Genomic DNA, 12,570 nt, shown 5'->3' with positions numbered 1-12,570 from the left:
TCAGCACAGGCGCGGACAGTCCGGGCCCTGACCGCGGACAGTCCGCCGCTGTTGTTAACAGTCCAGACCAGAACTGTTTCTTGCTAGTCTGTTTTCGAAGTTCTGACCGGCGGACAGTCCGATGCAGACCGCGGACAGTCCGGCCCCTCTTCCGCGGTCAGTCCGCGCTTGGACTGTAGACAGTCCGGTCCTGTGCAGACTTCTCGGCTTTGAGGTGTTTCATCGAGGGCTTTGCTTGGTCGTTTCTCGAGGGTCCCGCTGTGTCTCTTGGTCATCACCATAGACATCCAGCCACCTAGTTGGCTCGTGGATCTCTCCTCTCCCGTGCGTTTGGGATTGGGGTTTGATTTTAGGATAGCGGCCTAAGTTTTCGAAAGAAATTTGAGTCTCTCATCACCCCCTCTGGTCACCGTTTGGTTCCTTCATTTTTACTTCCTGGTGTGACATCGCAAGTTGCGCGCCGGTCACCGTCGGCCAGCACAGCAGCACTTATCATCACATGGCTTGTAGATTGAGATGGCCTGGCCGAAATAGAAAAACTGAGAGAGAGAGAGAGTTGGTGGAAGAAAGTGGTTACGGAGGAAAGTGGAAGGAAAATTCTCATGTGTAATAATCAATCTACATAGAGCGAATGCTTTCGAGTTGAAAAGATGGCTGAAATGGTCGCTTATTACACACCATACCAAAATTATTTATGTGGCATATTTTATTACAATAGTAGCTAGCTATTTATTATTGAGAGACTAGTTTATAAAGCTAGTGACATGAATCTTTATATGCATTGAGGGTGGCTATTTTCTTCGTCCACCAAAACTTATAAAGGGATGTAACATTTTTTGAAACAGTGTAACGAAACATATCACTGAGATCGGCCCAAAAACGGGCTCCCTTTCACAAATTCAAAAGCATTCTTTAAATTAATCTTCTCGAGAACTGAAGCCGTCGTGTGGACTGTCAGCGACAGCGTGCCTTGGAGTGGTTCTCGCGAATCTATAGGAGAATTATATATTTAACTAATGGGATGCGTTGTTGTTTGCCCCACTTTAACCTGAGAACTGAATCACCTATCCTCTCTCATACCACCGCACAAGCTAGCTAGCATTTCACTCAGCCAGTAGTCGCGAGTCAAGATGGCCGAAATGATCTCGAGCGCCGCCATGGGTGTGTTGGGCTCCGTCATCGACAAGCTGGCCGACATGCTCACCGACAAGTACAACCTCGCCAGAGACGTCAAGCAAGGGATCCGGTCCCTGCAAGACGAGCTGCACACCATGGAAGCCATGCTTCTGAGGCTCGAAGACAAGGACGACGACCAGATCGATCCACTCGCCAAAGACTGGAGGAGCAAGGTGCGTGAGCTGTCCTACGATATTGAGGATTGCATCGACCGTTTTGTGCTCAATCACAGCCATGGAGATGGAGGTTCCACGGCCAACTTCGTGCACAAGGCCATTCAAATGGTGAAAACGTTGTTCAAGGACAGAGGAATAGCAGAGGAGATCCGACGACTCAAGAGGCTCGTGAGCGAGCAGAGCGAGCAGGGGAAACGCTACTACGACATCAATCAGTGTCTCCTCGCCTCTTCATCTCAGCCAGTGCTCTTGGATCCTCGAGCACCTGCACTCTTTCAGGAGGCCAGGGATCTTGTTGGAATCGATGCTCCTCGTGAGGAGATTATCAGCTTATTGAGATGTGAAGACAAGGAGCACAAGGTGGTGTCCATCTATGGGATAGGTGGACAGGGGAAGACCACTCTCGCCATGGAGGTGTACCACAAAATCACTGAAGCTGCTTTTGATAGCCGGGCTTTTGTGTCTGTATCACAAACTCCAGATATGAAGAAACTTAGAGATATATTGTCTCAAATAAGCAAGAGCCATTTTGACCAGTCACAGATGTTAGAGACAGTTGAGCAGCTCATCCGCACAGTGAAAGAATGCTTAAAGGACAAGCGGTAATCAATATTATTTCTTTTTCTAATAGTTAACCTGTTCATCTAGCTAGAATAATGTCGTGCAATATTTGTTCATCGCATGAGCTCACCTAATTATTAGGCCATTTATGAAATTTTCCGGGAATTTTAAAAAATGATTCAGTTTTTCCTGGCCTAATGAACTTGACAGCATAAAATTACCTCAGATACTTCAATGGCTCAGCATATCTATCAAATGTCATCATTAAAGATGTTGCAACAATGAACAAACTCAAGTCAACTGTGCATCATTTTGGTTAAAATTTTACTTTACACCATCTAATCCATACTCAGTAAAATTACTTCTTGGAAAATATGACCAGAATTCAAAATATCCATAAATATCTCATTTTGGAACTCAGCTTTTGAACTGAATGCGTCATGTCTTTTGAGTGGGTCTCTAGGTGTTCTAATGTGGCACTTACCATTTTGGAGGTTGTAACATATTTTTTAAATAATGGTAGTTTACAGACTATATTTCTCATGTGTCATAATTACTGATAAAAAAGTGTGCCACTACGATCCATCTTACATTTCTCCGACATCTTTAACTTCACTGGAATACGCTTCAATTCATGGTTTGCCTTACATAATTAATAACGTGATTCCACAACCAATGTATGCAGGTACTTCATCTTGATTGATGATATCTGGAGTGTATCAGCATGGGAGCTTGTACGATCTGCCTTACCTGTCAATGACAATGGAAGCAGAATTATTACTACAACACGTATTGAAGCAGTAGCCAAATCTTGTTGTACTGGTATTGCTGCACAAATGTATCAAGCAAAGCCCCTTAGTCATGAGGACTCCCAAAGATTATTCTTTAAGAGGCTATTTTTGTCCCATGATGATTGCCACCCAGATTTGAGGAAAGTATCCGATGATATTTTAAAGAAATGTTGCGGCTTACCACTAGCCATAATCAGTATAGCTGGTTTATTAGCAAACAGAAGCAAAGCAGTGGAAGTCTGGGTCAATGTATTGAGGTCTATTGCTGCTGCAGTTGACAAAGATTCTCCCATTGATAAGATGAAAAGAATTATGCTGCTGAGTTACTTTGACCTTCCTCACCATCTAAAGAGCTGTTTGCTATATCTGAGTGTGTTTCCAGAGGATTCTTTGATTGATTGCCAACAGTTGATATTGTTATGGGTAGCCGAAGGACTGATTCCTGGACCGGACAGAGAAAGTATGGAGCAGCTAGGGAGAAGTTACTTGAATGAGCTCATCAATAGAAGTTTGGTGCAGCCAACCAAGGTTGGGGGAGACGGCGCAACAGTGAAACAGTGCAGAGTTCATGATGTCATACTTGAGTTCATTGTATCGAAGGCCGTGGAGGACAACTTTGTTACTATATGGAATGGTAATGGTTTTTCTAAAAATTATTCTTCGAACAAGATTCACCATCTATCCATCCAAAAAGACATTTCTTCCCGGGCGGAAGACATTGCCAAGATAATAAAAAATGGAGCTCAGATCCGATCCATCAATATCTTTGGCTCAAATTCAGTTCTGGTTACTAAGCATGCCACAGAGTTCTTAAGCAGCCAAGTCTTGCGAGTGTTGAATATTGAAGTTGAATATGGTAAATGCTCTCTTGGACATGTCAAAAGTTTAGGTCAGTTGAAGTACTTGAGGATACACAATTATGCTTTGGTCGGCAAGCTTCCACAAGATATAGAAAAGCTACAACATCTGGAGACACTAGATGTGAGAAGGCAATGTCTTCAAAAGCTACCAGCAAGTATTATCCAGCTGAAGAAGCTAGTGCGTCTTCATGTCTATCCGTCGGTGCGCCTACCCGATGGAATCGGAAGTCTGCAGGCGTTGGAAGAGCTATCAACGATCAATTTGGGTATTCAATCTGTAAAGTTTATCCAAGGACTCGGTGATCTGACCAATCTGAAATTACTTAAAATTGATTGGCCATGCTCTAGTGAATTACGTGATATGGAGGATCACAAGGAAGCATGTATCTCAACGCTCTCCGGGCTGTTCAGTCACCTGCGAGAACTACGTGTGTGGCAGAGTGATCCTGATGCCACATGTTCATTCATGGCTTCGTGTGTCCCTACTCCACCACCACTTCGAAAGCTTGTTCTTAATACACGTTACTTAAATTGCATGGGCCCTCAAATCAGCTCACTAGTCAACCTGTCTCGCCTCTCCATTCGTGTCCATGGTGAAGCAGGCAAGGAAGGAATAAATATCCTAGCAAGTTTACCCATGCTGCTCTCTCTTAGTGTTGGCTTATTCAATGACAAAGATGGAGATTCAGGCATCGTCTACCCAAGGAATGCAATCAACCCACAAGGATTTCAGCGTTTGCTCAAGTTTCATTTCCGCTGTTATTGGTGTGACGCGGCATTGGAGTTTGAGCCAGGAGCCATGCCAAAGCTCCAAAGGCTCAAGCTGGAACTGATGGCACGGTGCCAGTTCAAGTTTGGGGAAGGTGGCCTCGTCCTTGGGTTGCAGAACCTGGCAGGGCTCAAACATCTGGCTATAGATATTAACTGCGACGCTGCTGTTGCTGACGAGGTGGAGGCTTTGGAGAATGACATCAGGGACGGAGCAGTTGTCCATCCCAATAGTCCCATGCTCCAGGTAAGAAGACTTGATCAAGATATATTTAGTTCCATGGCTCAGGGGTGCAGCAGGCGTCCATCTGACCATCCCATCCCATACTAGAAGCCCGATGACCAAGTGAATGCTATTTCGAGTTGTTATCCACTTATCCTCATGCACTGCACGGCACCTCTGATTGTACTTATCTCAGTTCGTCAGGGGTACTGTGTCTTTTAGTTCTGATAATGCTTAGACGTTTGCAAGGATTTATCTTGTGTTTACTTGGTTTCGTTTTAGAAAAGTCTGTTTTTTTCTTTTATGTGTTGAGATCAGTCTTGGCATGGGTCATTATTGCATTTCTTTCTCATGGTAGCTCACTAGTTGCTTTAAACTAGTAAAGCAAAATGCATCAGTGACCCTCAATTTGTCCCGCCTTGTATATGGTCTCTTAATATATATAGAAAAACTTGCAAACAATGGCTTTGACCTTGATATGTGGGCCTTAAAGATATCTAGTCCAGATTGTTAGAAATAATCTGTTGCTCCCTTTGTACCCGTGCAGTAGGGGATGGCGCAAAAGTCAGCCCTGCTGTCACATCTAGTCACTGTAGCAGCATGGCAATAGGACATGTTTGTGTACTTGAATTAGATAGGAGTAGTTGGGGGTTGGAGTACTTGCCAACCACCCTTGTACCTAGCAAGCTATGCAGCTCAGATACGGATACGATACGTATCGGATACGCGGATACACTATTTTTGAAAAAGCAATGACACGGGGATACGGCTGGTATACTTTAATAATATATTTAGTAAATAAATAACAAACCGATTGTAAGTTTCATGATATCTAGGGTTCAACTTAAATTACAGAACAAACTAATGCAGCGATTTAGTTTTAAAAGGTGAAATAAGGAGCATAGAGACCTTACGAGAAAATTCAATTATGACTCAATTTTCTTCTCCAGCCTCTGCAATTTTGTTTTGAAGTTGTTGAAGAACTGCTTCTGTCACATTGGGGCACACATTGATTCCACGTTATGAACAGGAAGCAAATGTTGATTTAATTGTACAGTAGGATACGAGGATGACCACACAGTATTTGCATCTGAAGTGCGCGATTCTTCCAACGCTAGTGGTGGCGCTGTAGGTGCTGCACCAGGCGACCTCCCGTGACGGCGATGGGATGGATGATACAGAGAAAATCAAGCAGCCAAATCAGAGTATTAGAATGGAGCAGAAGATTCAAGGCTTCATGCCGGTCGAATTCTGCCAGAGATGGAGCTCGCCGGCCACCGGTCGCCGGATCCAGTCATCCAGATTGGCGCATGAGAGAGGGGTGTCCCGATGTACTAGCTCATGGCAGCGCGCCTGTGACTGCCGATTGCGGCGAGGGGATCGAAGGTCACACGGAACGAGCGGGCCTGGAGGTCTGTTTGACGTATTGGGCCGTATCCCATGCCGCCCAACCGTATCCGATACAAGTATCCGAGCCAATACATATCTGATTTTTGAGACACGCCTCAGATACGTATCCAAGACGTATCCAACATGTATCCGTATCCGATACGTATCGGATACGTGACACGCTTCCCTCTAGAAGTATCCGCGCATCATAGCAGGCAAGGTACAGTTAGAGTTGTACATATACTCATGCATAGCAATAGACATCAGAAGTTCAGTTGTCCACACCCGAGCAGAGTTTTGGCTAACGCTAGTGCTTGTCCGGTGTGTGTGCGTTGTTCTCACTCCCTCTTCAACCTATAGCCTAGTCTGAGTGTGCGAGAGTGCCGGTGAGTGGATTGCTCACCCGTGCGAGAGATCTCGGGCCAACACAGATCTGAATAGTGTCACATGAGAAATCTATGTACCATTGGTGGTTGTTTGCTGCAGAAATAAAGTCACTAGGGTCCATGCTCATAGGTGTTACCGAACATTATATTTGGATCAAAGAGCCTTTTTTCACGCATGCGTTGTTTACAGAGAGGCAAAATGTTGGTCTCGTGAGAGAGCCACCAGACCGAAATTTTCACTTTGTATGAGTGGCCGTGGATCTTAAACAACGGTACAGGTTTGTTTGATTCATTGGAATTTTAGTACAGAGGCCCACCTAGGCAAGAAAAATGTACGCAAAAAACGTCAACATTCAAGATGCTTCATTGGCTACATCTATTGTTTCTGCAGCAGGGAGGGTGAATATCGCCACAACACAAGGCAAAGAGCCGATCGTACGAAAGGGCCGAGCGCCAACTGAAGCTGTACCACGCGTACAAGCAAACGGGTTAAGCCCAACCCAAAACACGTAGGCAGCGACTGGGCCTAAAGCTTGGGCCGGGAAACAGAGGTGTTTTAAGGGCTAGTTTGACAGAGCTTCACTCCTAGCTTCTTCGGAGTGGATTCTGTGGATCCCTGCCAAACAGTTAAAATGTAGTTAGATTCTGGTGGGGAGCTGACGAGAATCACTTCTCCTTACGAGTTGGGAGCTTAAAAAACGCTCTCCACTATTTCCCACTGCTCCCCATTCAATTACCATAGGAATCACTTCAGAAGTGATACTCACCTGCTCCCTACCTTGCTCTCCACGAGAATCACTCCTTGGGAGAATCCAGAAGTGAAGCTCAAAAAGCAGGAATGAGAGCTCTATCAAAGTGGCCCTGAGCTGTAAATAGTTTCAGAGAGAAGGGAGGTGTACGTAGGACTGGGGAAAAACATATTATGAGGACCTAGGCTAGATAACATATTATGCCAGCGGCGATCAGGAGACGGGCTTGTAATCATATATTAGCCTTGCTTTAATACCTATACTACCATATCCAGATCTTACAACGAACTTTTCATTGTCTTATTCGTGGGCACCACACGTCCACACGATCAACATCACATGTGCCTTGATGGCTCTTAACTTTAATTACGATCGACATCGTATTCGGGACAGTAGCGGCAATGCACAACCACCCCACCCCACCCAGAAGGCTGCACCACCTCCTGCTCCATGACGTTGGCCACAATGCCTTGTCAGGAGGTATCCCTGCCCCACCATCGCGAACCTTATTACAATGCTTCATGCTCTTGATCTCAGCTTTAACCAGCTTTCTGGTCCCATCCCAGCAGAGCTACAAGGCCTGTGCGACCTTGACCGCGCGAGTCTCCAAATGAACTACAATAGTGGTTTCATGCCGAATGACCTGTCCAACAATACGCCATTTGTTGACAGCCAAAATTGGCCAAAGTGTATAATGAACTCCGCCATCATGTTTCTATCGTCGAGACGGTCGGAAAACATATTTAGATCATCTCATTTGGAGTTAGGACGAAAAAAACATCTTTTCGGGATGCTGACCCAGCCAAAACCGGCTTAGCTGATTTCCAAAACCGGCTAAGCCGCCAACTTTCTTAAATGAAAGAATGGATTGCACCACTGCATTCCTCTCGTGGATCGTCTCATTTAGAGTCTGGACGAATTAATTATGATTTTCAGAAGATTTTCTGCCCTGGACCAGCAGAAACCGGCTAAGCCGGTTTTGGCAGGCCCAGATCCAATCTAAAACACGTTTTGACATTATTTTTAAGGGGTTTCAACCCCTTGAGGGATAAGACCATCCCCTCCTTATAAATATAAGGGCGACAGCCGATTGAGGTGCCCAACACACAATCGATCAAAAATCAATATATTTCTCCCTCTCCTTGCCCTTATCTCTTCCAACCCCATGCTGTTCATTGCTCGATCCGACAACCAAAAATGGTGCCCTAGGCTTGCTGGCTGACATAGGGCAACCTAACGACGTCCTTGTCCCGATGGGGTCCCTCTCGGGTGAGAGCTTCGACAGTTCATTTGCTAGTTTGCCCAGAAACTAACTGTTCTTCGTCACGTAAGCAGGATTGGCTATCCTTTGGTGGTTTGCTCGTAAACCTCGCAATTCTTCACCACATAAGTGTGATATCCTCGATGCCCTAGGGCGTTCTCAGGCTCAACTCAAGAAAACCGGCTAGGCCGATTCCCCAAACCGGCTAGGCCGGGTTTGGCCGAATCGCGTCGCCTCAGTCTGTTTGCGACCCATGCGATCTAGCACTTGTAGTGTGTGCCCAATCCTTACGTCAACACCATTGTTAACTTATCTGAACCTCGGCAATAACAGCCTGTCAGGGCCATGTAATCTTGCGAGATCACACCAACCGTGTTTGTGGTGTTGCCGCCACCTGTGTACTAGAGGGAATGAAGCCCGCAGCGTTTCAGCCAAAAGTTCGAATGCTCGATAGTGAAGATAGCGTGGAGCGGTCCGAGAGAGATCATCTCGGAGACCCACTTTTGTGTGGGAAAGGCCCAGGGGCTATGTACAGAGTTACCCGACCGAGAGCTTGGCCTTTACAAGGACATCCTTTCGAGGGGCTCCAACGAGAACTAAGGGGAAGCGTGAACTTTTTGATACCTCGGTAAAAATATTGACGTCGTCGAACGGGAGTTTGCATCTCTATCGCCTCTTTAGCATTCACACTTAGGTTATGTGAGTGCATTTTTAGTTTAGCTTGCTAAGCTAGTTGACAGGTTTCGAGCCTAGGTTATATAACTCTTTTGCGGTAGAGGTAGCAACATAATTAGTAAAACCTTAATTGCACATCTAGATAGATTACTTTCTTACATATGTTTTGCTGAGGTTGTTTAGATGTCATAATTTAGAGTAAAAGTTTTAGAAAACCTAATTCACTCTCTCTCTCTCAGACGTCACGGTCCCATCAGGTATGAATCTAATTAACACTTTTAAATTTCACTCGTTAAATTCATTCAGGAGGCCTCCACCGAGTGAAGTCATACCCACAGCCTTGCAGGCCAGTTGGTGCAAACTGCGAAGGTGTCCGAGTTGCAGCTGTAACAGAACCGACCAAATATACGAAATTAAGTAAGAAAATCATCCGCCAGAGCAGACGATTTAGCAAACTTAAGCCCGTATAACCCGGTAGTCCGTGAAATCACGAAGGATTTCAAACCAACTTCCATTCCAGCCAAGATCGTAATAAGTTTAGCGGTCACCATCACAAATTACATAAAAGTTCGCAATCTCAGATACATCAGAGTTTCAACATAGTTATTACAAAACCAGTTAGAATAAAAGTAGCGGAAGTCATTTGTTCAAACCACACACACACTCACGCGGAGTTTAAATATAGTGCCAGCGAATGATCATCTCCAACAAAAGCATTAGACGAGACGTAAGGAATGACCATGCCCATGGTCCTAAGCATCACCCATCGCAGGATAAAGGCAGTTGATACAGTAGCCGTAATACATCTGCCCATCTGCAACAAGTGGGAATAAAACCCTGAGTACGAGAAGGTACTCAGCTAGACTTACCCGACATAACCGAAAATAAGTGACACCAAGGATTATGAAGGGCTTTATAGTAGGGTAGCTGACTCATTTGCAAAAGAAGCATTTTTAGCATTTCAAAAACCTTCCTAAAAGCGGCTTTATAGTAGGGTAGCTGACTCATTTGCAAAAGAAGCATTTTTAGCATTTCAAAAACCTTCCTAAAAGCATTATTGTCGAGTTAATTGTTATTAACCTGTCAACTAGATTTGCACCTATACTAGAGTAAACATGTGATTAAGCAGGTAATGATAACCAATGATCATTAAACAACTCCCATACTGTCATATTCATTATAACTGTCCAAGTGTTCCATAAACATTTACTACGATGAAGTAACTCAAGTCAAGTGCTCACTATCCAGGAGCGATGGCGATTCGAATCGATTTCTAACCAGCTGGTGATTTATTCCTTACACAAACCTCACTCACCCGCTAAAGTGAGATATTGATCACCGAGTCAATTTTCCAGGTATCTCGAGTTTGCCAGGAACCACATGTACCCGGGGGCCGACCGACTGCACTTTGGTCTTATCATCCCGCCCCCGTGTCCTACCACACCTGCTCCGTCACAGTGCGTTGCGGGCAATCTACTTGGCCCAAAAAATCTCCTAGCTTCGCGGTCGGAAGGTACTTTATCCGGCCAGCTAAATGTAAGGCATGCGTTCAACATGACTCGAGGCCCAACAACGGTCGGTCCTTAATCGACACAGACGGAAACACTACAGTCCAAAACTCTGCAAGTCTCCGTCCGGTCTCAACTTCATTTAACACTTAGTTATACCATGACTTCATAGTCTTCCAAGCAGATCCAGGTAACCACCTATAGCTCGCAGGTGACAGGAAATCACCCGACTTCTACCGGTCTAAGCCAGCTAAGCATTGACTCGACTACGGATACCAAGGTAACAAGGATATAGTATAACAAAGGTAAACAAGGTATAATGCAGCAACGGTTGCAAACAACTCCCGAACGTAATGCATCAATTAAAGTAAAGCATTTAATTAATAATTGCAAACCGGGAGAAAATGCTCCGGGGCTTGCCTCTCTCGAAGGAGCTCGGACGGTGATCGGGGCACTCCGGAAGTTCCTCAACGTCCTCCTCGTCGGCTTCTGGCACTTCCTGCGGCTGCACCTCGAACTGCTCCTCGGGCTCCTCGGGTATGATGACTGGGTTCTCGGTTTGCGATCCTGTATGATGCAATGTGCGTAAGTGCTTATGCAATCGGTGCATCGGATGAGATGAATATAATGGATATGTTTAAATGCAAGGTAGTCAACATCATCCAAGAAAATATACTACAAGCACATGTCATCTACTGCATTCTCTTCTACTACTAGTAGGTTAAGTCAACATATCTTATTAAATGCTTCAAAGATACACCAAAGCTTTACTACTTTCTTAAACACACATAAAGCAACCCTTAATTAAACCCTAATTAATAATAGGTTTGAATAGCAACCTCTATTTTTCTTTCTTAGAAAAATCTTAGAAAATTACAATAGCACATTACTACCCTAAGTAGTCTATCATCAGATTTTCATGGTGTTTGAATGAGTGGGTTAGCCTACACAAAAACAACAAGCTATGGCATGATTATGAACATGAAAATACTTTGTACTGTGAAAAGTGTCAAACAACAGAGTTAGTATTTTTCCTATGTTCTTCATAACATACAACTACTGTACAAAAATTATCACATGCATGTTTTATACAAAGTTTGCTCTCTAGCTAAAATAACAAAATTCAGCCATTAAAGGCACTTGAACTACACCTCAAAATTTTCCCACAGCACATGCATGAAATATATTTTTCCTAGGAAGTACATTACATAAGAAGATTAACAAACCTGGAATCATATTTTTCTAAAGCATATAGATTTTTCTACACATTTTTCAAGTTATCAGCAATATACATGATTAAATAAAGTTCTACAGAAAAGTATCTCAAAAATGACATGCAATAATTTTCCCAAGTAGATCTGGTGATAAGGAACCTAGCAAAATTTGTTCCAACAGATTTGGAGCTAAAAGGAGTACACAAACATTTTCCAAAGCATTTAAATAGAATTCTAAAAAAATCATTTTTGAAATCCCTTTTAAAAGTCAGACGACAAAAATACTGGGTGCACCCGGTGCTGTGCACCCGGATCCGATCTAGGGCGCTGACGAGCGGGCCCCCACGGTCAATGGGCCCCACCTGTCGGTCAGACCGAGACAGGGGCGGCCCTGACCGGCCAGCTCTCGCCGACGGCGAGCCAGCCGGCGGTGTGGTCACCACCAGTAGCTCACCCGCGACGAGGCGAACACGGTGCACCAAGAGACGGCACAGGAGGAGCTCGGGATAGGGCTCGACGGCGCGCATGGCGGAGCGGCGGCGCTGCTCCCGACGGCCGGCCATCTCCGGCCGGGAAGGGGCGCGAAAGGTGGTGCGGGAGCTTCACCGAGCTCGTGCGGTGGTCGTGCGCGCGAAAAGGTAGCTAGAAGAAGGACGGAGGGCGAGGTCCACGGAGCGGAGCGCTCCGGTGAGCTCGGCCACAACTCCGGCGAGAGATTCCCAGGAAGAGGGAGCTTCTCACGGCTTACCGAGGCGAGCACGAGGTGCGCGATGATGAGTCGGAGATGCGGGCGAGATGGAGGGTTCAATGGCAAGCTAGGACGGCTGGGCGAG

The 12,570-nt window shown here is 45.2% G+C and overlaps 1 protein-coding gene across 1 annotated transcript; it reads left to right on the top strand.

Moving 5' to 3' along the window:
• The first annotated feature begins 1,075 nt into the window (after positions 1-1,075).
• LOC136483182 (disease resistance protein RGA5-like) lies at positions 1,076-4,816 on the top strand. The gene is made up of 2 exons (XM_066480256.1): positions 1,076-1,954; positions 2,599-4,816. Exons 1-2 carry the CDS (start codon positions 1,131-1,133, stop codon positions 4,661-4,663), a joined length of 2,889 nt encoding a protein of 962 aa, XP_066336353.1. The 5' UTR covers positions 1,076-1,130; the 3' UTR covers positions 4,664-4,816.
• The last annotated feature ends 7,754 nt before the right edge of the window (positions 4,817-12,570 follow it).

This window comes from Miscanthus floridulus, chromosome 9 (genome assembly GCF_019320115.1).
Source record: "Miscanthus floridulus cultivar M001 chromosome 9, ASM1932011v1, whole genome shotgun sequence".
Lineage (NCBI taxonomy): Eukaryota > Viridiplantae > Streptophyta > Magnoliopsida > Poales > Poaceae > Miscanthus > Miscanthus floridulus.
This window is presented reverse-complemented; position numbering and strand designations above follow the sequence as displayed.

Bases quoted from the DNA above. Each gene is read 5' to 3' on its own strand.
- LOC136483182 (XM_066480256.1), top strand. From the start codon at position 1,131: ATGGCCGAAATGATCTCGAGCGCCGCCATGGGTGTGTTGGGCTCCGTC. The intron at 1,955-2,598 runs GTAATCAATATT...CAATGTATGCAG, and splicing joins GAATGCTTAAAGGACAAGCG to GTACTTCATCTTGATTGATG.